Below are 26715 nucleotides of genomic sequence, written 5' to 3'. Positions count from 1 at the left end.
TCATTTACATCCCATTTGCAAAACGTCATGAGCCAGTTACTTCTAACTACAACAGTTCAGAACCTACTAGTCACCTACAACAATAAGAACAGGAAGCATGTTTCCTCAAAAGTGTTCAATAATAGAAAGACGGTAACAAGATCGCTAGAAATTTACAAATCAAACTAACAATCCCTACATGCTCATTTAAATTATTTTAACAAGAAAAAGAACAGCATCAAAACCATTCTGTTAACGCTAAATAACGCACACACTCGCCCCCTGGTGCTACTTACACAACCACGTCTTTAAGTTTGCGTCGATCTCACACCTAAGCACCAAAAACAGAAAAATACAGCAATTTAAATGTACTGTTCAGCCATCAAAAACGACTCTACGAGGGTTCAAAGGGCTCATTACCGCAAAACGACTTCGTGTAGGTGTGGGTAAATTAGATCTAGCTTGCAAAGGTATGGGTAGCGTAAATCGGGCTTCAAACGGATGAAGATAATCACCGAACACCCCCAAAACACTGCTGTCCACATTTTTGCAGCAGCGAAAAGTGCCCAAAACGACCTCCACGACTTCGTTTTGATGTCCGTTACTACAAAACAACTTCGCTTAGGTGTGGGTATTCCAAATCGATTTCGTTTGGATGTGGGTAATCCAAATCTAACTTCGAACAAATGTGGGTCAAAGAAAAGTTATGGGGTTTCACGGATCTAAGCTATTCGAGGTTGTTAGACTCGTTGGATCGGAGAAGGGACGCCGCGAGAACAGCCTCACGTGTATCGATGCCGCCTGCAGCTGCCCAAACGTCACGCGCCGCCGCTGCCCGTCGCACGCCGCTGCTGTCCGTCGCACGCTGCCACCGTCTACCGCTGCCCAATGCCGCGCTGCTGCTGCCCGACGCCCGCGCCAGCTGCTGCCCGACGCTGCACCTACTGCTGCCGACGCCCGCGCCTGCTGCTGTCTGACTGAGGGGGCTGTCGTCGGTGCTGCTTCGTCGGAGAAAGGAATCCGGATGGGGGGGCTGGCGGCTTCAAACGAAAGGGAAGGGTGGAAGAAGATGAGGAAGGAGAACAAGATGGGCTAGGGTTGTTTTGTTTTAATTCCCCTTTTTCTTTTGTTTTGCAACATATAACTCACTTGGGCTAGTTTCTTTTGTTTAAGGCCCACTTACCCAATCACTCCTTGTTAACAAAACCAATAATATAATTTCGTAGTTGGTCCAATGGCCCAGAGCAAGTGTCACATGGCGGAATCCGTACTAAACCATAACTTAATAAATACTACACGCAACTAACTCACCACTAAATCTGTAACAATACACACTAGCCGAGATGCCACACTTAAATTAAATAAAGATCACTCATGAATCAAATAACATAAAAAAATGAAATAAATAAATAAATCAATAAACAAAATCTATTTTGTTATAAAATTTCCCGGAACTCGGGGCAAGCTAACCTGCGTAACGCGGGGCGTTACAGGGACTCTCCCCCGTGATCATTGACCTTCTCGCTCTACGTTCTCCGCTCCACATGGTACCTCAGGTCGCCTAAAGCCTTCTTCTTGTGGTGCAAGGCCTCTTGGTCAGAATGACGCACCTTGAGCACGTCACTCAGATTATGGCGTCTTGTTGAATCCTCAGGTTGGACCCTAGGGAGCTAAACCCTTGGACGCTGAACTGGGCGGTAGCGGTCGGTTCGGCCACGGGCCCTATCCCCATAAGTGAGACTTTTCCAGCCTCGACGCGCTCTGGATGGTGGAATGTGAATTCCTCCGAGGCAGCGATGGGGGTTGGCTGGTTGGTCCTTGTTGGCATGGTCAGCCAATATTCTCTCTTTGTCTTTGGGGTCGGGTCAGCTGGTCCCTTTCATTTGAGCGGGTCACAGACAATTGAAGGCGTCGACTTGCCTTCGGCCCGCTCCATGGTAGAGAGGCGAGCCTTCACTTCCGCAATCTTGACAATTGCATTGGCGACGATGGAAGGGTCGACGCTTTGGCCTGAGAGAGCCCGGACATGCCCCCACCCAGGAAAGGTCGGCGAACGCAAGGGAAGATGAGGAAACTCCCCCCATGTTTTCTGGAGCAGACGGGCCATTTGGCCTTTCCCTGGAAGTGGGGTGCTCCTGGTTGGCGCGCTCATCACCGGGCTGATGAATCGGCACGTGATCGTTGGACGTTCCTGCAATGAGAGAGTAGGTCCTTCGAGTGTTGGTTCGGCGCTCTCCTTTGTGCCCCTTAGCAGCGTTAGGGGTGTGGGACAACTGTGAGCGGGTTGGGCCTGCCATCATTTGCTTCAGTGCTTTGGTAGGGAACAGCTTGAAGATGTCGAATCGTCTTTCCCACAAGCGGTGCCAAATGTTGAAACAATAATTCGATCAACTCCACGAATGTCGGTTCGGATCGGATGAGCTGGACAGTGAGCTCCGAGCGTCACGTAGGAGACCTGCAAAATAGAGTGAGCACTCCGATGCCAAAGTCAATGAAAGTCCGAACCAAATCGAGAGAGAATTGAAATTTTGGCGTACCTTAAAATGAATAGAATGATTCTACTTATAAGCGAAGACCCCGACAGCGTTCTCGACAAAGACCTCAACGGCTCTTTAAGGTAACCGTGAAATGTGACATGTTGTCGTGGAGTATATCAGATGTGTGACCGAGCTGAGGTAAGCGAATCGGCTCAACCAATAACCTGGGAACGCGATCGTGAACAAGCTTGTTCGGCTCGGCCACTGAAGGAAATCGACTCGGTCATACGGATCATGAGCGGAGATGTGTATACTTAGGTAGTTTTTTGTGATATCTCTGAGCCGCCACCTGTCACATTTTGCATCCACTCGTCGCCTGCCACGTGTACGCTGAAATCAACCTCCAATATTTATGAAAAGTCATTCTTTACCGGTTTAGGTGAGTTTGAAATGTGTTTTGAAACGGGTGAAAACTACTCTTCAAAATTTTCATTGTGTTTTGTTACATTATAATTATTAAAAAAAATGATTTTGAAAATTTTAAATATAGTCACAAGTCATAAAGCATTTTAAGTGCGTACTTCTAATTTCAGCTTTTTGTAGGGTGCTTCTAGAAGAAATATTTTTACTTAAAAATATATTTTTCAAAACTCAGACTCACTAAATTCTTGACTAGCTGTATTATTATTACTTTTTGGTTGTGAATGGTCTATTTGTATTTTTTTTTCTTCTGGTTGTGCACGAACTTGAGCCTTTTTCTCCTTTTTTTTTCATGGATATTATTTTAATAATTTAGGACATAAGAGTATAACTGAAACTTTTAAAATCATACGGGTATTTTTTTTACTAATCTTTATGTAAAAAATATTTTGAAAGTACCTATGGAATTTAAAAAATATATATAATATAAAATTTGCAGCTTTAAAGTTAAAATTGCAGCTTTGGAAATTAAACAGAGAAAAATAGATGGAATATCTATCCCACAATTTAAATTAGAAGTAAACACATAAATACACTTCCGAAGGATGATATCGAACAAAAAAACAGTTATAAACATTACCAAATAAATATAATACAGATTGAAATTACATAACAAATGGATAAATGGACTTGTACAATTATCTTCCACGAGTATAGACTTCAAATAAAAATGCAAAAGGAACTTTAGTTGATAGCGCCACATATTTTTCTTATTTGGCCATCTAAACGGGTGAGAGGTTTGATATCTCCCATTTTAATCATCGCAGTTGCAAAGTCAGAATTGAATGTTGATGGATTTCTACTATACTCTATAACAATACTATCGGTTGATCCTCCGTTGAAGAGTACTTGATCTATTTCTAGCAAACCCTTCTTTTGAATTAAATTTTTAAAGTAGTTGTTGTCAAAGGAATTCGGTGTGACCAAATCAAGTGGTGCCAAATTTTCGTCTCCACTAGATGTTGGACAATTTATTCGGCGAGTGCTAGCAAACCCCACATCAATGTTACTTTGATTGTATATCCTATTACGAAAAAGAAAGCATCGGGCTTGTCCTATGGTATGAGAACCTGCAGTAATGGAAGTCAATGAGTACCTATGATATTTCTAGGAGATAATTGAGAAAGTACATGATTTAATTACCTGATAGTGCAACCATATCCCGTGCACTAAGACCCTTGTTTGCAAACATAGAGATAAGTCCATCAAGGCTTTCTTGAAAGCCTGGAAGCTCGCTCTCGGCAAGAGTTTTGCTTGCAGTGGTAGAATCTCTTCTTCCCAACTTTATTGTCCAAGATGGACCACCCACCTATTTTGTAATAATTTACAGTATATTAGGGAAATATTTTCACTACATTTTAGTACAAATCTGGCATATTGCATATAAAAAAACTACTCACAGCAAAAGATGCATCTCTTGCAGCAACAGTCAGGATGTCTGCACAAGATACAACACCAGGACATATCTTCTCAACTTCAGTCTTAGCCTTCTGTATTACTCCATAACCGTTTGCAGAGTTTCTGTTGGGTGCTGCATTTTGTTCCCCAATCATAGAAGGAGTGTCGTTGAGCAATATTGACGCATCACAACCTTGAACAAAACAGTCGTGAAAATGGAGGCGAATGAGAGATGCAGCCATTCGACGTTCTTGGGAAACAGCTTGCCTAACAACAGTTCTGATGGTAGTAAGTGCATTAGGACATGTTTGGTCGTAGAACGTAGGCGAAAGTTGAGCATCACATGTTATACCCAGAAGCAACAACATGAACGCCACATAAACTACTCGCTGCATTGCGATTTCCATTTGGTTGAAAGGGAGGGCTATGATTTGGTGATATTGAAAATGATAGAGCTGATGAAGAGAAATGGAGGATGGAAGGGTGTTATTTATAATAAGAGCAATGAGGGTTTGTGTTCGCTAAAACAACAGCCGCCAATATTTATAACAAATTTAGATCAATTTACTAAACAAAAAGGTTTGTTGGGCAAACTTATTTTCCTCTTCAATAGAACTGAGCGAGAGAGAGAGGCTTACTTTGTTAACAATGGCAGAAACGCGTCATTATAGGAGCACAAAACTGTGACTCATATGTATTTATCCAAAACTTGTGCCTTTGTATAAACACTGACTTTCACGATTGATGTCAAGTCTTTCCCTTTTTATCTTTTCCTCGTTGCTAAGTGCTGTTTCATAACTATTTTTGTTTTTTTGATCTTTTGTTTTTTGTTTTTACTTTTCTATTTTTAAAAAATAAAAATCATATATATTCGATGACGGTTTTTCGTTTTTTATTTTAAAAAATAGAAAACCAAATATTTTTTAACCATTTTCAGTTTTCTGTTTTTAAAAGGTTAGCAAATTAGAAAGGCATATTAGACACAAAATTCTATGTTGAGTAGAGACGACCATGTTACGGGGGTGGGAGTCGAGATGCACTTTTCCATTCTCGTGTTCGTGAAAATTTTTTAGTCAACCATCTCCACCTCGTTCTTTGATTTGGGAATCGAGATCCAGGTTAAAGAATTCTTAAGTTGGGGATGGGGATATTCCCAAACTCGAGGACCAGTTTATAATTAACTTTAATTATTTTTAGAATTAAAAAAATAAAACAGTATAATAACTATATATCAATTACCTTTAGAATTATTATTTACTAATATAAATAATTAGTTCAAAAAAATATTTAACTTTTTATTCACAATTTAGTAAATATGCTAATAAAATATATATTAATTATTTAAAAAATGGAATCGGGAATGGGGTTGAAACATGAATTTCATATTAATAGATGCGGACACGACTTTATGGAAAATTTTTGTCAACCTTAATGTAGAGACACGAAAATACAAGTTTAGAGAAATAAAAAAAATCGACTCACAGCAAGAAAATTAGTGAAAGCAAATCTAAAGACAAAAGGTGAAAAATTTTAGGTAAAAAAAAAAGAGTTGAGAGAAAAAGATAAAGTTAAATAAAGAAGAAAGAAACTAGAAAGAAAAAAATTATATTGAAAAAAAATTTAAAGATAAAAACAATGTTCGAAATATCCTTTTTAGAAATAAATAAATAAATAAATTATAGTGAAATAAAATTGAACGAGAAAATAAAATATAATTTTAGAGGAAAAAATACAAGGAAGAGTAAGAAAAGTTTTAAAAAACAAAATTTTAGGGAGAGAAAACTTTGAGAAACTATCCATTTTTCAGAGGGAGAAATTGAGTGATCTATTCCAACAAGAAAAAAAATATAATGATGAAAATTTTGGAGGTAAAGAAATAATAATAAATATCCAAATTATGCAAATTTTAGAGAGACCAATTAATTTTGTAGAGAGAATTTTAGGAAGAAAAAATTTTAGAGCAAGAAACAAATTTTTTAGACATAAATATGGGAAAGAAAAAAAAAGGATGAGTATTAGTAGAAAAGAATTAGATTTTGAAAAACAGAAATCTGTTTTTAAAAATTTACCTAAAATTTTAAAATTATGTTTTTTTTAAAAAAATTTACATAGAATTTTAAAATTATGTTTGAAAAAGAAAACAGAAAATTGAATTACTTATGAAACAACTCTATTTTTAAAAAACTAAAAAGCCAAAAAACATGAATTAAAATGGTTATGAAAGGGACCCAGCAATTTTAAATGGTCAAAGTATTTTATTACAAATTCTAGAGCAATTGGTATCAAATAGAAATTACTTTTCAAATAATCAATTTTGTTTTAAGTCATTTTTTAAACAATCACTTAGCTTTAGAAGTAGTTTATGATGGTTAGAATTACTTTTAGGATTACAATCCAATAAACGTGTGATATAAGTCTTCTTTTAAGAAAATGGAATAAAACACACAAGTATTTAAAAGCGGAGATGGTTGCGATGGCTTGTTCATTTCAAAACGTGGGAGGACAAGCTGACAAACTTGAACATTTAATACCACCGGATCCAAAAAGGCAAAAAGGAAAGCTCTGAAGCGAGCTTCAAAATGCCTACCATGACTGTATAGGATGGGTCAACTAACTCAATTGAGAAACCGGAGACCTACAAGTCATTGATCAGCTTGGACAAGGTATAGACAACTACAGCTCGAATCCGTCGCAAACATCAAGCAGCTAAAGAAAGTGTTCATCATCCAATTCCCGACTCGTCAGGATAGCAAACGACCAGCAATGCACCTCGTTACCATTCGACAGTGACAACACGATATACTTAGAGATTTCGTCGGAAGGTTCAAGGTGGCCAATTACTCGAATGACACGGCTAGCTCAACCTTCATCGCCAGTCTAGGAGATAAAGATCTCATCTAGTCCCTCAGCAAGAAACCAGCCATGACGTTTAATGAAGATCTTAGCCTAGCATAAAAGTACATGGATGAAGAGGAATTGTTCACGTCAAGAAATCACAAGTTTGAGAAAAATGACAAGTATTTCTGTAACGACCCAGAGTTTTCCGCACACCTCTAGATAACATTAACTACCCAACCAATCAATTTTAACCCAGGCTACATCCTGCCAACTTCCTATGCACGTAAACTTATAAAATCAAGTTTCAAATCCTCATCAATTTAACGATAAATCAATCTCATGGAATAACATTAAACAACATTCGTGAACCACTTCACGAGGCTAGTTTATTATTCAATCCATATGAATATAAACAAAGGGAATAAAACTCAAATAGGCACCTATCCCGAAGCAAAACTAACAACAGGGGAAAAATCTCTCAATTATTCAAATGCAAATAAACCGTTCATTGGCCACAACATAAGGCCCTAACCAATGAATTTAACTAAACAGGAAAACTAAGCAGCCTATGATCCTCGCTCGTCAGGTCTCCTCCGTCCCATCACCATGGCCACCCACGAGTCCTTCACCTGAAACAAACATTGTAGAGGGGGGGGGGGTGAGTATATAAAATATACTCCGTAAGTAGCTCTCACCAAGCACACACAAACATCATGCTCATAACCATAAAGGAACATACATCGTCATGCTCTATCATTACAGTATGCGAACAAACATAGACATGCTCTACTATTACATTATACATTCACCCATAAACATGCTCCATAAGACCCGATGCTAACCACAATCATATATATAAAAAAAGAAAACAATTACCGTCCACCTGGCTCCCTAACACCTCAAATACAACTATGTTCACCTCAGTTATTCAAGCTCTTCGAAACCATTCTTTTGGTAGTGTCGGCCCCCAACCATTTATACCCAGAGCCCCGACACTAGTGCAGCGACCCTCGACCATTTATACCCGAGGCCTCGATGTCTTACAATCTATTGACCCTTGACCATTTATACCCAAGGCCCCAATAGTTCTCCTTTCGAAAGACTCCTCGCATCGACCCCCGACCATTTATACCCGAGGCCTCGACGCTCATCTTTATCCAATATTGGCGTATCGACCCCCTACCATTTATACCCGAGGCCTCGATACCCAATTAGTAACGTATCAGCCCCCGACCATTTATACCCGAGGCCCTGACACTCACCCATTCACTTCATAATTTCCAAAACTTCACATATCATTTCTGGCCTCCAACCACCACCACGCCCATCAACAACATCCACCACCACGCCCATCAACAACATCACCACTAGTATGATTTCAATGCATCTCTCAGCTCACCAACACAATTCAGCATGCTTCCACAACATAAGCATCATTCTAATAGCAAAACAATAAACCAAACATGCTTTCTCACATACCAAATCTTAACAACAGCGCCACAGTGAGTTTAGTCATAACAGAGCATAGTCAACAAATTACAAACGATTGGAGCCCAACACAATTCATCCAAACACTTAATATCCAACGTCCATATTCAATAAGCACTGCTAGATATAATAAAAACTCATGAGACACGCCAAACACTTCATACTAACTTAGACAACAAACGTTTCCAAAATAAATTCACTTTAACGAACATTCCCTACAATCATACATCATTCTACAACAGATCTCAGTAGTTCAACAATACAAAATTCCCACTATTATCACCGACAGACATTCAACACTAACCAGGCATGCAAAACAACATAAACAAGAGTTACACTGCACAACCACGTATCAGTACCAATATTAAGCATCATAAACAACACATCGGCAACCAAATAACAAATATCAACGCACGCACCCGCCCCCGTGCTACTTACAAACACTTGTCCTAAAGCTTCTAAGCTCGTTGAACACTTCCTACTACAAAAGAGCATGATCTCGAGGTTAGTAACCAATTAGAAACATTTAGTTATAAACGAAACCGAGTTTAGGTAGAGTCGTTACCTACTAACTCACACTAAAACAACTTGGGTTAGGAGTGGGTTGACGTCGAAGGGGTTCGGGCTCCCAATCTGAGTTCAAAAGACCTTAAGCTTGCTGTCCCGACTTCTAAAAGTGATGGGTAACTCAAATCAACCTTCGTTTGGGTGTGGGTCAATGTCAAAATGTGTCGGGATGAAGACGTCTTCGCGAATCTGCTACTGTTCGAGTCAGATTGCAAAAAGAACGAGTCGCCGGAGCTGCTGTTTGTCGGAGGTAGCCGTCGGGAGTTGCGCACGTCGCCGGGGTTGAGGTTATAGCAGAAGGTCGTCGGGACCGCCGTGGAGCTGACCCGTGCGTCGTGCACCGCCGTGACGGAACGCCGCCCGTCGCACACCGCCGCGAGTAGCGCCGCCGTGGAGCTGCTGTTGCGCTGTCGGATCCGACCCGAGCCCGTCGAACTCCAACAGACCCGTTCAGATGGGGCCGAAAACGTGGGTCGTCGCAGATCTGAGGAACGCGGCCGCCGTGGGTCAGACACCGTCGTTCGTGCGCCGCTGCGAGCTGCTGCAGGAGGACGCCAGCGTGGAGATGCTGTTGCTGCTGTGCCGCTTCGCCGGAGAAGAAGGGCCGTCGGCTGGAATGCTCCAAGAAGAAGAAGAAGAAGAAGAAGTTTTTTTTTTTGGGGGGGGGGGGGGCTGTCGGCTAGGGCTAGGAATGGGGAAGAAGAAAAGGGAGAAAAGAAGTTGGTCTTCCCGATCCACGAAAACTGTCCGTTGTCCTTTACTTGTTTAGTGGCATCTGTCTGAGGGCATCTGGAATTGTCTGTTTCGGTATTCACTCTTGTAAACGGTCGCAAACGCTCATCTGTCTACGACCCTTCTTTTATTCATTCAATATCCCGGTTATCTTTTTAGCGAATATCTCCCGTGCTTGGTTAATCGATTGAAGTACAGGTGCTTCGGTCAGCATGCATGACTAGGTGCTAAAGAGGTGCTAAAGAAATAGAAGCTTTTTATGCTAAAATTACATCAGCAGGATCAACTGTAGGTATTGGAAATTGGTAAAGCATGACTCTAGTCCTCAATCCGTCAATCCAATCAATACCGCTTCCCTTCTTTTATTCAAGATAGCTTTTATTTTATTCAAGGGGGGGCGAATACCTTGCTTGTAAGTAACATAATTTTTTTCTTGAAAGATATGCTGAAGAAGAAAATGTTGGGGTTTCCCTTTTGTTTTGTTTTAAAACAATTTTCCCTCAATGAAAGCCCAATCATCCAAGCCTAATGAAGAAAGAGTCCATTCCCTCAAAACAAGACCAACATACCAAGTTCGGTAAATATTAATTTAATTGGATTTTTAGAGCCCGATAAATATAGATAAATTCAATTAACATTCACTTTGAAATTTAAATGAAAAAAAAATCTCCCGATTCGAGACTAACTAACCTAAGGGACTCGGGGCGTTACAATACTACTATAGATTCCTACGAGGAGTAGGATATTGTTTTCTTATAATGATTAAAATATTGTTTCTTCCTATAAGGATTAGGATATTTGACTCCTATAAATAGAGCCCTTTTGTTTAGGTTTTATTTGTACAAAATCCGATGAAAGAGAATTGAGTGGTTTTGGGTAGTGTGTGAAAAGGAGTCTGTATAACATGGGTTTAGTAAGCATTTTTCCATTCGTGTACCTAAGTATATTGGGTTAAATACTTATAAGCTAGGGTGATATTGTTGGGACCTCTAGAGAATGAATATAGGGGTGAGATATTTGAGTTCTTGTATCTAATCTCTTTATTAGTGGAACCTGCTCTGAGTGAAAGACAAGACGTATCTTTGCTTTTAAGATATCTCGTACGCTGCAATTATTGAGGAGGTTGGTAGAAAAGGGAGTGGGAAGACATCCGTAACCACTTCCAGAAGGGAGAACATTTTAGAGTTAGCATTCGTAGCTCAGAGTATGGGCAAAGGGAAGATGAGCTATAAAGGAAAGCAGCAGTACAACAGCTAGAGGTGTGGGAGTAGCAGTAGAGATGTGGAATGTTTTTCCTGATGCAAGAAGGGACGAATTAAGTGGTTTTTTGTAGTAGAAATTGCTAACTGCAAGTGTACTGGTCAAGTTTGAATTTAGTTGTTAAGTAAATATTGATATCGTCCTCAGGATTAGGTTTCTAGATCTCTAAAGTACCACAAATACTTTTACCCAGTTTTATTTAGAAAATTAAATTGGAGTGTTGTAATATGATAAAAGCAAATAAACTATTAACAAATGTAAATTTAATGGGAATAACGATCTTAGGGAATAGAATTCATCACTATGGGACCAATTATTTAATTAATTAAGATTGAACAAATTATCAATTCTATAAGCCAATAACTCTCAAATCTCAACTGCTTCTCTCGATCGCATGCCAACTCTCCTTACTAAATTATGAAACTAATATCCCTATCTAATTTTGTAACAAGTAAAGGCTTTAATGAACAAGTCTCCTAACGACCTCTAGAGAAATTCTAAATCTACCCATCTTAAAAATCCCTTCAATTATGAATCTCAGTCTCAAATCTCAACCACCTCTCATGAGCCTAAGATTGCAAAGAGAAAGACATGAACCAAAGAGAAACATAAATAGAATAAACAAATACATTCAATCAAGAAAATCAAACAATGAATCCATAAACGTCAATGACTACATCAATCCCTAAGACGAAGAAATTTAGCTACTCATATTCATGATTAAACTAGCAAAATAAAAGAAAAGATATAGAAAGTGAATCTGTTGCGTTGATTGATCGTCCCCAACTCAATCTCCAAGATCGATCTTCAAAACCCAGCTTCTTCCTCGAAATACTCAATTGCTCTGGGCTCTCCCCTATCAATTCATCACGAAGGTTTTATTTATAGATTTTTTCACGACAGCGTTGAGACGCTAGGAACAGTGTCTCAACGCTATGCTTTAAATGCTGGCAAAAATCGAATATTGTCATCGTAGCGTCGAGACGCTATAAGTAGCGTTGAGATATTGCTAGACGACGTAGAATGCTGATATTCTCGCTTTTCATTGTAGTGTTGAGACGCTCTAAAGTAGCGTCTCCACGCTACTCGTGTTGGTCATCTGGCTGCGCTTCATCATTTTAGCATTATAGCGTCAACGCTACCCCCTCGGATCTCTTGGCTCTATATTGTATTGCAGCTCACCTTTGACTTGCACAAGCTATGGGTTTTCACCCTATGTTATAAATTCAATGTCCTGATTCATCTTGATACCTTATTTCTAAAAAATAACATTTAGGCATGTAAATTTATCATAAAGAAATGGAAACTTACAATTAATTTCATTGTAATGATTATAAAATATAGCTCGTATCAGAGGCTATCAACACCCCCAAAAGCTGCGAAGATATCAATAAATTAGGCTCAATTACTAATTTTATTGGGCCGACTTTCGTTTGGCGGGTTATTTTCCATTTGTAGAAAACTTCCACACAAAATGAAAGCCCATTTTATTTTTGTTGCAACTTGTGGCTACCAAGCCTATTTATATGACATGATTGCTAGGTCTTGGAAGATTAAGAAAAAGACCATTTTTTTGTAATGCAATCAATTAAAATAAAATATTATAAAAGTTAAAAATATCAAAAAAATTATTAGTTTTATTATTAATTAAGGAACCAGAAATGGTTACCAAACACATTTCTGTTTTCTGTAATAAAAACGAAAGAACAAGAAACAATAAGTAATAATGAATGAAATTGATCTATTTCTCTTAATTTAAAATTGAGGAAATGAGAAACAGTAAATAAAAAATGAGAAATAAGAAATAATAAACGGGAATGTTACCAAACGGGCTAAAAAATATTAAACATTCAAAATATTTTAGTCATGGAAAATATTTAAAAGCGTCATTAATCAATATGAAAACGACATTAATAAATAATTCAAATAAATTTAAATTCACGTAATCTCTAAAATATTATAAAAATAATAAAGTAATTAAAAAATAAGTCTTTTAATAATGTGTGTTGGAGGCCATTTATAGCCTATCACGTGTCAACATCTAAGGAGACTTCATGCTAATTAGTAATAAAGAAATTCAACCAAGATCACTTTAATGTCTCTCATAGGTTTGGGAACTTAGGTATGGTCATCCTTAGTTAGATATGTCCCTTTTACTCCTTCGTCCTCATTCTAACTTTACCTCATTTCTTTTGCAATTGCAATCAAACTTGTACCAGGTCTGACAAAGGAGATCTTTCTATATGTGGAGTACTTTCGTAATCAGTACAAATCATCTCGGAAGGTGAGCACATTGATCATTGACAAACTGCTTGTGGACAACAACACCATCTCTCACCTACCAGTCGAAGCAACTTGTTCCAACTCTAAGCTAGGTAAGCTCACTCTTTGTTCTGCTCTCTTCTGATCGTGACCCAGATTTTTACTTGCTCAAGTTTTTATTGCAGCTATGGTGTGTGGATTTGCCAACGCTGTAAAGAGAAAGCGTCTATATGGGAGTAGTTCCTTAAAGGCAGGGTCCAAGTTGGCCTCCACAAATGTCGAGGCCAACACCGAAACGATCGTTGGTCTAAAATGTGCAACAATAGCTTGTGATGTAGATGGGAGCCAAGGTGGTCGATCTAGCCAAGCTTTATATGTGTCGGACGGTGCAAAATGTTTCGGATTAAGGTCAAACCTATTCAAAGTATGACAACGAGAGAAGAGGTTAAGCGTCTAAGTAAGGAAAGGCTCGCACAAAATAGGCAAACATTTCGACGCTTAAGTAAGTATAAGCTTGACTTTAATATGGAATCTGAGATAAAATGTGATACTTGATGTGGAAGTAAGACCCTATATTTATAGGTTGGGATCCGAAAGGCCATCCGACAGATGGTTATTGGTGTCGCCCCCAAGGTCGAACTAGTCAGATGCCTAATGTCGAACCGTAATCGCGAGATAGTGTCGTTGCAGCGTTTTCCAGCATAGTCTGTATTGGAAATGTGACCAAAGTCCCACATTGACTAAATAAAGGGAATATCATGGGTATATTGGTATAAGACAATGTGTCCATTAGTATGAGGCCTTTTGGGTGGAACCAAAAGCACAACTGCAACGGTTATGCCCAAAGCGGTCAAGATCATACTGTTTTGGAGATACTTAGTGTACTTGGGGTACCCAGTTAAAGGATGGTGTGGTGCAACAATATACAATTACATCTAGAGTTTAATTGAGATGTACATTTGACGGAACAAGCTTAAACCATTGGCTTTGTGGATTGCCTTTGCATTGTGAATCACTCGGACACTTGCAGTTTTTAGTCACAGTTAGAAGGGAATGAGAAGGCTTATGCAAGCATAAGAGTTGTCCTTGTTCATCAATGGATGCCAGTTGAAGCTTGGCATTTGAAGCATATATCCAAGCACTTTGTCGGATGGAGCAATCACGAGAGAGAATTGGAGGGAGGCCATTTCCTACTGCTTTCAAACACATGAGTAGACCTCCATCTATATCGTGACTCCACCGGTTCGAAATCTTGCAACTACTAATTCCTAATTGATAGTTTTTGTTCATTCGCACGCACCCACCGCTACGAGGATGATACATTATGAACGTTGTCGAGAGATTTGAACTCGGGTCTGTTTGAAGAGTAACATTTGATTTATCATTAGTAAGGAAAGAAAGTAAATTTTGAGTTTGGCTTTCAAAATATCCTTACTGAAAAATCTCATTTATAAAATAATAATAATAATTAATGAAAACAAACTGCATAAAAGTAGTAGCCTATGAATTCAAACGTTACCTTGAAGCTGGGCTTGCATGAGCTGAAATTTCAAAGGAATTTAGGGTTCCTAACTTTTGTCCAATTGGAATCTAAGACGCCAAATGTTTCCTCGGCACTTCGCACCCCACTCCTGTAGTAGTAGCTGCCTTGCAAACCCCATAAGCCCCAATCGAAATCATTCTCAAAAAGATAGGTAAAAAAGTAGCTCAAGAATCGATTTTGCCCTTCATTTTCACCAGTTTGATCAATTCCAAATTCACTCACAAACAGAGGCACTGGATTTTGTCCTCTCACTAGAAACCCAGCTCGCTCTTCAAATCCTTGGTTGACAGTAGCACAAAATGTGTTTAATGGCTTCGACATCCAAAGCTCGCGCATGTCATTCGTAAAAGAGTACAAATGCGCCTAAAAAACAAGCTTGTTGTCCAAGTTGAAGCCCATAGATCTATTTTTCAAGAAGCTGAGATTGGTATCGAAATCCAGCCCAGAAACCACTACTAAAGCATTTTGGTTTGTTTGGTGAATAAGCTTAGCTCCTTGGCTCATGTATTCAAACCATTTCTCCACATTTTGATTTGGTCCTCGCAGTTCATTTCTCAAACTCATTGCTACCACCTTTTACATATTTATTACCAGACAAACGATCAAAATATAAAAGTAAAAGCTATATGCAAAAAAAAAAAAGAACTAATGTCTTAAAAAAAAAGAAGACATTACAAAAAACGTAACATAAACTGATTCCTTTATAAAAGTGAAAATGAGATGTTTACGAAAAACATGAAACGAGCGTGCAGTAACCTAATCTAATCATGACAACTCTATAAAACATGCTCTAAAAATTGTAATGCAAATAACCAAAATAAAAGCCTTATTTCTAGTTATAAATTTCATCATTAAATATGGTTGAGGTTTTAAAAATGTTCTTATGAAAAGTAAATTATAAAATTACGGAGAGTTTTCGTTATTTCACGAACTAAAAGTTTTGCTCAAAAGAAGAAGATTAAAAGAAAATGAAATCAGCAGTTTTAAACATACGTGGGATTTATTTTTTAGGCTTTGAGCAGCGAAACTGAGTCCTTGTAGCCATTCTTCAGGATCAAAATAGCGATCTCCAAAGAAACCATTGCCATCATCATCGTTACAGCACCATCTTGGCTGACTAATATGCTTATCGGAAACCACCATGACTCCATGTGCTCCAACTGAATCGACCACAGCTTCATAAGCCTGAACTAATGTCATGTTCAACATAGAAGGGTTGTTCTGGATGATGCCCGCCATGGCATCTTTCATATAAAAATTTTCAAAGGACTCTTTAACGGTCAGGTTGGCATGGCGTGTGAACATGTGGATTGAGTACGTCAAACGTACGCAATTGAACCTCAACTTGGCCACAGTGGCGGCAATATCGCCGAGCCGCCGACGATGGAGACCTTCTGCCAGCATGGCTTGCATGTGAGAAGGCCAGTTTGCACACATCAGCTTCACACGGTGACCACTAGAAGCATCGATGATCCATCTTCCATTCGTTGAAAGAGGCAATGAATAGGCCTTAAATGTTAACACAACGAAAATAAAAGCTAAAGCAATATATTTCAATGTTTTTCCCCTCATATTTTTACCTTTCTTGGAAATTGAATGCTCTCAAGTTGGATGATGATGCAAAACAAGCATTTCATCCATATTTATAGCAATGTATTAGGCTAGAATCTAGCTAGCGAGATAAGAACTTGTAACAAACTAAAAGATGAAATGCGTTCTAACTGAATTTTGGTGGCATTTCATAAATTAAGCTATAAAAAATAACAAGCATTTGTTAGGTTAATCTTTAAAGTGTAGCAGAGTAACTATTAGCATGGAAAGAAAGTTTAACTTTAATATTTTTTTTTTAACTAATGAGTTATATGGGTCCTCCAGTGTTCATTGTTCATTTCGTTTTCTAGGGTCTAGATTGAATTTATTTTCCTTTTTCGTAAGGAATAAATTGGAAGTTTAATTAAGGATATCAAAATTAATCAGACTTTTTTTCCAACGCGTCAAAATTAGATTTGTTTGTCAAGCAATTAAATGAAGAATACTCTCCTTTTATTCCTTACCAAAAAGGAAAATAAATGAACCCGAAATGTTTACAAGAATTGGGCATCGCAGAAAGCGAAAGGTTATATAGTACTATATAATTGAAAACTCAAACCTGATTGAAATCAAATTGAATATATTGAATAGCATAAAAATAGCATAATTTAAATATTCAACCGTAGGCAACACTTAATATGTAAATTTGTGAATGTATTCCATTAATCAACAATGAATTCTTGATTTAAAAGGTTCATATTAATAAACAATCTACTACTTAAGCTACTAACACTAACCAAATATTAACACCTTTATATATGACAACCTTCATGCATAATACAAAACTAAACTTAGTAATATATATATAATATAGTTTATTATTCTCTTTAATAAATAAACTTTCGATCTTTTTTTTTTGTTGAGTACAACATATAATCTCCTATCAATATTTTTGTTAGTACAACATCTAATGCTCAATCAGTTTAGTATAATGTGAAGTATGTAGCATGCAGGAGACATGATGTAGCACATACTAAACGAACCTATATTAATAAATCTAGAAAAAATACTTAGCCGTTTATCTGTTAGCACCCAATTTTTGCTGACCATCATGTATATTTTTTTCTTTATTATGCATAGGCTCGACCTTCAAATTATTCCATTTTGAAAAATTGAATGTAGTTTCTAATTTTGCAAATAGTTATTAATTTTTATGATACTTTTGCAAGTGCCCATTTTTTTATTATCATACTATTTCAAAATTTACATAAATGAGCAAAAAGCACCATGTTAAAGGACAGCAATGGTAATCTAATCCCCTGAGTATCTACAAAATTGTATGATATTGTCCGCTTTAGCCATAACACGTAATTTATTATTATATATTAATAATAATATGAGTGTGTGTATGTGTTTCTTGGAATTTTAGGTGCTATGTATTGTTTGTCTCCTATTCCACATATGTTAAAAAACGTCCAATAGATATATCCTATTCAAGAAACAAAAAACTTTTCTCATCCAAAACTTAATTAACTTCTATTTTTTTTAGATGAAAGACCGATTGAACATTAACCTTCTATGTTGGAGGTTTCTTGACTTGGTTAGATTGTTAGCAACATTTATCTATTGTTCAACAAACAAACTCTATGGGTTGGAACAACACATAATTTATTAACTAAATAACCTTTCTAAATTTATAAAAAAACAAAATAAGTTTTGTAAGTTACAACAAACTTTGAAAATATTTGAATAGTGTATATATAAGGAATGCTTGAGATATCATTCTCCCAACACAATTGAGAAAGAGGATATCAATCGACAAAAAAAAAAGATAAAAAAAATGGGAAGAACTTTGCAAGTTATTTTCTTTCTAGCTCTAGTCTTTATGTCTTCATCTCATTCAGCTTTTTCTCTTCCTCTTTCAACACAAGGAAGGTGGATCATTGATTCGAAAACGGGGCGTCGAGTGAAGCTTGTATGCGTGAATTGGCCTTCTCACACACAAAGCATGCTAGCAGAAGGCCTCAACCATAAGCCATTGAAAGAACTAGCAGATGAAGCAATCAAGTTGAGGTTCAATTGCGTGCGTCTCACATATGCAACCCACATGTTCACTCGCTACGCGAATAGGACGATTGAAGAGAACTTTGACCTGCTTGATTTAAAACAAGCAAAATCTGGATTGGCTCAATATAACCCGTTTGTGTTGAACAAGACCATTGTTGAAGCCTATGAAGCAGTTGTTGACATCCTTGGGGCAAGTGGTTTAATGGTGATCGCTGACAACCACATTAGCCAACCGAGATGGTGTTGCTCTCTTGATGACGGAAATGGTTTCTTTGGAAATCGTAATTTTGATCCCCAAGAGTGGTTACAAGGTCTTCGCTTAGTTGCTCAACGATTTGTCAACAAATCAACGGTATGTAACATTAAAGATTTTCTTAAATGCTCGAAACTAAAGCCAAGAATTTTGAAGACTAGAAATTATAATATTTCGATCAACAAAAATAATATTTCTTGTGCCATTTAGGTTGTAGCCATGAGCTTACGGAACGAGATACGAGGAACAATGGAAAATGCGAATGATTGGAACAATTATGTCATTCAAGGAGTAACAACAATCCACAGTATAAACCCAGCAGTTTTGGTGATTGTTTCATGCCTAAATTATGACAACGATCTTCGTTGCTTAAAGGAGAAGCCCTTGGCCGTAAAGACCTTAGACAACAAGTTGGTTTTCGAAGTGCACTTGTATTCCTTTAGTGGAGATTCTGAGAGTAAATTTGTACGGCAACCACTGAACAATATATGTGCAAATATCATGAATGGCTTCATAGATCATGCAGGGTTTGTGATGGAAGGGCCAAACCCATTTCCTTTATTTGTTAGCGAATACGGGTACGATCAGAGGGAGGTTAACGATGCAGAAAATCGATTCATGAGTTGCTTCAAAGCTCATCTTGCACAAAAAGACATGGATTGGGCATTGTGGGCTTGGCAAGGCAGCTACTATTATAGGGAAGGTCAAGCAGAGCCTACAGAAACTTTTGGAGTTCTTGACTCTAATTGGACTCAAATTAAAAACCCTAACTTTGCAAAGAAGTTTCAACTATTGCAGGCCATGTTGCAAGGTAATTGTATATTAATGAATTTGGGTGTGTGTATATATAAGGATCCCTAACAAGTAAATTACTATGAAAATAATTTTTTTAAACAATGCTAAATAGTTAATCTATAGTTGGTAAGAGTACATTACAATGCATGAAACTAAATATATATTTTTTTTATTGGCAAGCAGATCCAAATTCCAACGCATCATCCTCGTATGTTATGTATCATCCACAAAGTGGTCAATGTGTCGTAAGCTCCAATGACAATAGAGAAATGTTTTTGAGCAATTGCTCTACTTCAAGTCGATGGAGTCATGGTGGTGATGGCACTCCAATTAAGATGACAACGACTGGTTTATGCTTAAAGGCGAACGGAGAAAGTCTTGGAGTATCTCTCTCAAGTGACTGTTTGGGTCAACAAAGTGCTTGGAGAGCTATTTCAAACTCTAAGCTTCATTTGGCCACCTTCACTCCGGAAAAACCTTTGCTTACAAATTGAAAGCTCCAATTCTTCCAAAATTGTTACCAACTCTTGTATTTGTGCCAATGGAGAGCCAAATTGCCTCCAAGATACCCAAAGTCAATGGTTTGAACTTGTTCCAACCAACACAATTTAATTGAATTTATATGTGTAAAATTAATATCGATAATGATTCATCGTTTATTACTCTTTTGAGCAAAAAAACTTTTGGCGTCTGTACTTTGCTATCGTATCTTATACATTTTACACATACACCATCATATTTATTTGGCTCATTCTTGTTCATCATTGAATAAAAATTCATTTTTGGAAAAGAAAAAAACGAAGAATCATCCATTAAAATATGATTAAAAAGACCAGACTCATTTTTTGTCTCACCTGGTTAACAAAAGAAGGATCACTTTGGTCTAACATCATATATCACAACTCCTTATCTTTTTCTTTTTTTGTTGTAAAAAACGTCACCCCCATCTTCATATAATTTTTTCCCCTCTACAAAATGGCCATGATCTCTCATCATGAATATAATCTTCATATGATAAACTAGTTTGTGAAACTTCAACTTAATTTGTGTATTTATTCACCACACTACGTCCGTACTAGTTTGAGTACTTGATCGAACTATTTTTGGCTGTACTAAAATGAATTTATCAACTATGAAAAAACTAGTACGGTTAGAAAAAATACCATCGTAGGAAGAAGGGTTGACATGTATGCTCTCGATAAAGTCCTCTTCTTTTTAATTGGATGTTATGTAGTCTCTTATAAGAATATCTTATTTGATAGGTGTTTCTTTTAGTTCAACATTTGTAGAAGTCAGAAACTCGAGTTATAATTTTAAAAAAGGTAATAAATATCTTATTCACCGATCTAAGTATTGATTCAAGCTGCCAAGATATCAATAATTTAGGCTCAATTACTAATGTTATTGGGTCGACTTTCGTTTGGCGGGTTATTTTCCGTTTTTAGAAAACTTCCACAGAAAATGAAAGTCCATTTATATGACATGATTATTAGGTCTTGGAAGATTAAGGAAAAGAGCGTTTTTTTTATACTGCAATCAATTAAAATAAAATATTTTAAAAGTTAAAAAAGTAAAAGAAATTATTATTATTAATTAAGAAACCACAAATGGTTACCGAACACATTTCTGTTTTCTGGTAATAAAAAAGAAAGAACAAGAAACAATAAGTAATAATGAATGCAATTGATCTATTTCTCTTAATTTAAAATGCAGGAAATGAGAAACAGTAAATAAAAAACGAGAAATAAGAAATAAGAAACGAGAATGTTACCAAACGAGCTAAAAATATTAAACATTCAAAATGTATAAAATAGTCGTGGAAAATATTTAAGAGCGTCATTAATCAATATGAAAACGACATTAATAAATAATTCAAATAAATTTAAATTCACGTAATATCTAAAATATTATAAAAATAATATAGTAATTAAAAAATAAGACTTTTAATAATGTGTGTTGGAGGCCATTTATAAGTACCAATAGTTCGACATATTGTTGTCGAGCCGGTCTACATGTTGCCTATTGGCTGACCTATTTCAGGTACGAGCAAATGTTCAAGAACACCAGCAGGCGCGAACACAACGACGATGTCCTTGACAACATGTCATATTTTTCAAAATGTCGGGGATCGAGTCGTCAGGGCGCCGTCGAAAGCCCTGTCATAGTTAATCTCCATAAATAGAGACCTCCGACTCCCACACAACGTACGCGAAACTATTCTCACTTTGAGCAATACATCGGATTGAGTACTAATGTAACGGCCCAGGAATTTTACCATTTCCAAACGGGGACCGTTACTAAGACTACCTAAAATTTTCACATAAACAAGAGAATTTTCTTCACAACAATACTGAGCAATAAAGCTACCACGCTTCTGCTGCGCTACTCTGATTTTCACCACTCACGAGAGCTTGAACAATTAGAACAACACCACTAAAGATTTAAGAGAAACTCACATCCTATACAGATAAAGCATTAAATATCGACTTCACATCAACCAAACCCTTCAAGGAAACCTCTACTAACTATAAACCATCCACTAAATGAATATTAACATCTCGAATGACAATGAAGCAAAAAAACTAATTCAAGTACGATCAACTTAAACAAATGTAATCATAAATATCCCAAGGAGGTTACAATCCCGTAGTTCAAGAAGCTAACAAAATTAATGCTCTAAAAAGAATAATGAATCGGCAACCTTACAACATCCTTTAGACCATAAAACTAAACAAGACCAACCGCTAACAACTCAACTACACGATTAAATAGCCACAACTATCCTAACTAAAAGAAATTAATTGCACGCAGCATAGCTAATGGTCTTTCCGATCAACCTCCTCCTCGCCATCACCATCCCAAGAGCTAGCTCGATACCTGCAAACTGGAGGGGAAAAAAGAGGGATGAGTACAACCACAGTACTCAGTAAGCAGCCCTTATCTAAAGGGTCACGCACAACAACATACTTATCAAGGAAACAACGTATCATGTTTATTAAAGAATCAACATATCATACTTATCACAACTCTTGAGCTTTGAATAAAAGAAATATATCACAAGAAGCAGTTTATGCAAATGTTTAACTCTACATGTACTGTACACTACTCAGCAGTTTAGCAAAGTAGAAACCTCACTATTTTCACCGACATATATCCAACACTACTCCAAGTATACCGAATATCACAATGAGAGTTATTTAGCACAATGACGTAACAAAATTAATATTGAACGCCACGAAACCAGCACATTAGAGTCCATTTAACATACATTAACGCACGTACATGCCCCTTGTCTACTTACTTGTTATGTCTCAAAACTCTCACAAGAGTCCTACTTGCTACTACGCCATGCCTCATGCATCAATAATCTCATAACAGTCCAATATGCGATACACCAAAATGATCATATGTTAAACCAATCAATTTAAAATAGTCCAACGTGATCCAACAGCTCCAACATGCATCGTTCATAGAAAAGGCACAACCAACAACTTAACCAAAATATAATCGATAGATATCCAGCATACATCAAACACAACTGATTTCTCATAAATCTTCAATATGCTTTCGAAACAACAGATTTTAGTACCAGTATACAATTTTTCATCATGAAAACCAATTAAAGCACAACAACAATTCGAACATAGTCATCCAAGATTACTTGGTTACAATTTATTCACACAACCACATAATTTTCCCGAGATATATCAACAGTCTTTCAACAATGACGTTTACTAAATGATAACCACGATAAGCAATCATGCAAATATCACACATGGGCACACGAGCAATCAACCATATCATATCAGCACACAACAACCAATCCCTCCAGTAAGAAACTACTTACCAACAAGTGTCCTAAAGCTTTTAAGCTTGTCGAAGACTTCCTAAATCAAAAGAAGTACGATCTCGAGGTTAGTAACCGATTAGAAACACTTAAATATAATTGAAACCGAGTTTAGGTGGGTCGTTACCTACTAACTCTGTAACGTCCCGAGTCCCTCAGGTCAGTTAGTCTCGAATCGGGAGATTTTTCATTTAAACTTCAAAGTGAACGTAAATTTAATTTATCGATAATTATCGGGCTCTAACAATCCAATTAAATGTTTATTAACCGAGCTTGGTATGTTGGGTCTTGGGTTGAGGGAATGGACTCCTCCTTCTTTGGGCTTGGGCTTGGATGATTGGGCTTAATGGGAAAATTGTTTCAAATCAAAACAAAAGGGGGAAACCCTAACACTTTTCTTTTTCCTCTTTTCCCTCCCTTTGTTTCCTCCCCATCCCTAGCCGACAGCCCCCCCTTAAGCTTCTCCTCCTTCTTCTTGTTCAGCCAGCGACCTTCTTCTCCGGCGAAGCGGCAGAGCAGTCCGTCACGCCGGCGTCCTCCTGCAGCAGCTCGCGGCGGCGCACGACTCTCCACGGTGGCGTTGTATTCCGTGCAGAACCGGACGCCCGACTGCTGCTACCTCCGGCGACGTGCGCAACCCCCGACGGGCCTTCTCCACGGCGGCGACGCATTCCGAGCAGAACCGAGCAGCAGCGGCAGCAGGTTCGACGTCGTTCCTCCGATGACCCCGCGCCCAGATCTGTGACGCCAGCAAGCTTCGTGACGTTTCATTTCCTCGGTTTGGTGTTATCCAGCCCCTCCGTCAACGTTAGACGATTACCCACACATAACCGAAGCTTGATTCTTGATACCCACTCCTTACAGCATTGGGTCGGCATTGAACCACCTTCAATCAGACCCAAATCTATGTTACCCATCAGTTTTTGACATCGTTTCAGCAAGCCTAAGGCCATTCGAAGTCGAATTTTGGAGCTAGAACATCTTCGGCGTCGACCCACTTCTAACCCAAGAGGTTTTGGTGTGAGTTAGTAGGTAACAACACACCTAAATTTGGGTTCAATATTATTTAAATGTTTCTAATTGGCTACTAACCTCGAATCGTACTTTTTCCTTGTAGGAAGTGTTTGACAAGCTTAGGAGCTTTAGGACTTTTGGTAGTAAGTAGCACGGGGGCGGGTGCGTGCGTTGATGCTTGTTATTTGGTTGCCGATGTGCTTTTTATGATGCTTAATATTGGTTATGATACATCGTTGTGTAGTGTAACTCTTGTTTATGTTGTATTGTATGCCTGGTTGGTGTTGAATGTCCGTCGGTGATAATAGTGGGAATTTTGAATTGTTGAACTGCTGAGATCTGTTGTATAATGATGTACGAATGTAGGGAATGTTCGTTAAGGTGAATTTATATTGGAAATATTGGCTGTCTGAATATGTATGAAGTGTTTGGCGTGTCTCGTGAGTTTTATTATATCTAGTAGTGCTTATGGAATATGGACGTTGGATGTTAAGTGTTTGGATGAATTGTGTTGGGCTCCAATCGTTTGCAATTTGTTGACTATGCTCTGTTAGAACTAAACTCACTGTGGCGCTGTTGTTAAGATTTGGTATGTTGTGAAAGCATGTTTGGTTTATTGTTTTGCTATTAGAATGATGTTTATGTTGTGGAAGCATGCTGAATTGTGTTGGTAAGCTGAGAGATGCATTGAAATCATATTAGTGGTGTTGTTGTTGGTGGGCGTTGTGGTGGTTGGTGCTATTAGGAAAGTAGAACGAAAATCCTGGTTGGACACTAGAAATGTTATGTGGAATTAGGAAAGTTATGAAGCGAATGGGTGAGTGTCAGGACCTCGGGTATAAATGGTCGGGGGCTGATACGTCACGAATTGGGTATCGAGGCCTCGGGTATAAATGGTCGGGGGTCGATGTGAGGAGTCTTTTGAAAGGAGAACTATTGGGGCCTTGGGTACAAATGGTCAAGGGCCAATAGATTGTAAGACATCGGGGCCTCGGGTATAAATGGTCGAGGGTCGATGCACTAGGTGTCGGGGCTTTGGGTATAAAAGGTCAGAGGCCGACACTACCAAGAGAATGGTTTCAAAGAGCTCGAATAGCTGAGGTGAGCATAGCTGTATTTGAGGTGTTAGGGAACCAGGTGGACGATAATTGTTTTATATGATTGTGGTTAGCATCGGGTATTATAGAGCATGTATATGGATGAATGTATAATGTGTTAGTAGAGCATGTCTATGGTTGTTCGCATACTGTAATGATAGAGCATGACGATGTATGTTTCCTTTATGGTTTTGAGCATGATGTTGGTGTGTGCTTGGTGAGGGCTACTTACAGAGTATATTGTATATACTCACCCCCCCTTCTACAATGATTGTTTCAGGTGAAGGACTCGAGGGTGACCATGGTGATGGGACGGAGAAGACATGACAAGCGAGGACTATAGGCTGCTTAGTTTTTCTTATTTAGTCTCATTCTTTTGTTAGGGCCTTATGTTGTGGCCAATAAACGGTTTATGTACCTTTGAATAATTGGGAGATTTTTCCCTTGTTGTTAGTTATGCTTCGAGTTAGGTGCCTATTTGAGCCTTATTCCATTTGTTTAGATTCATTTAGATTGAATAATAAACTTGCCTCGTGAAGTAGTTAACGAATGTTGTTGCATGTTTTTTTTTAGATTGGTTTATCGTTAATTTGATGAGGTTTGGAGCTTGATTTTATAAGTTTATGTGCATAGGAAGTTGGCAGGTTGTAATCGGGGCTAAAACTGATTAGTTGGGTAGTTCATGTGACCTAGAGGTGTGCGGAAATTTCTGGGTCGTTACAATTGGTATCAGAGCAGAGTTGTTCCTGTAGACTGTCCTAGAATCTAGGTCGTTAGTGTACGGTCCTCGTCAATCTCCTCGCCATCACCAGGTACGCTTCCGAGTTCAGGAGGTTCGATCATGAATGTCTTACATTGCTTATGATTGAGATATTATTATTGACTGATTCTAGATAGGTCGGTGTGTTTCTTGGATTCATCATGTAGACCTTGCTGGAATTTTACACTTGTGTTACGCCCTGGTTAGTGTGTTATTGACCTTAGTGCTCTGTTCTCTGTTATTTTAGACAATGGCTTTTCGACGGAACACGAGGGCTCGCAACTACGAGGATCCGAACCCTAGGGGCGAGGAGGCAGCGAATCCAAAT

General features: G+C 38.0%; 1 protein-coding gene and 2 pseudogenes across 1 annotated transcript; 1 reads left to right on the top strand and 2 right to left on the bottom strand.

The window, feature by feature from the left end:
- Positions 1-3566: 3566 nt before the first annotated feature.
- LOC111021590 (lignin-forming anionic peroxidase-like) lies at positions 3567-4865 on the bottom strand. Its single transcript, XM_022298606.2, has 3 exons — positions 4337-4865; positions 4080-4245; positions 3567-4006 (listed from the first exon to the last, which is right to left on the bottom strand). The coding sequence occupies exons 1-3, from the start codon at positions 4739-4741 to the stop codon at positions 3621-3623; spliced, it is 957 nt and encodes a 318-aa protein (XP_022154298.1). The 5' UTR covers positions 4742-4865; the 3' UTR covers positions 3567-3620.
- Positions 4866-13181: 8316 nt separating this feature from the next.
- LOC111021595 (glycosyl hydrolase 5 family protein-like) lies at positions 13182-16596 on the bottom strand (annotated as a pseudogene).
- Positions 16597-18394: 1798 nt separating this feature from the next.
- Positions 18395-20281, top strand: LOC148209132 (glycosyl hydrolase 5 family protein-like; annotated as a pseudogene).
- The last annotated feature ends 6434 nt before the right edge of the window (positions 20282-26715 follow it).

The sequence above is a fragment of the Momordica charantia genome, assembly GCF_013281855.1.
Source record: "Momordica charantia cultivar OHB3-1 chromosome 9 unlocalized genomic scaffold, Mcharantia_2.0 BLBB01000009.1, whole genome shotgun sequence".
Classification (NCBI taxonomy): Eukaryota; Viridiplantae; Streptophyta; class Magnoliopsida; order Cucurbitales; family Cucurbitaceae; genus Momordica; species Momordica charantia.
Note: the sequence above shows the minus strand (reverse complement) of the source record. Positions and strands in the feature narration are given on the sequence as shown.

Bases quoted from the DNA above. Each gene is read 5' to 3' on its own strand.
- LOC111021590 (XM_022298606.2), bottom strand. From the start codon at position 4,741: ATGGAAATCGCAATGCAGCGAGTAGTTTATGTGGCGTTCATGTTGTTG. The intron at 4,246-4,336 runs GTGAGTAGTTTT...ATTACAAAATAG, and splicing joins CAAGAGATGCATCTTTTGCT to GTGGGTGGTCCATCTTGGAC. The intron at 4,007-4,079 runs GTAATTAAATCA...CCATTACTGCAG, and splicing joins GGATATGGTTGCACTATCAG to GTTCTCATACCATAGGACAA.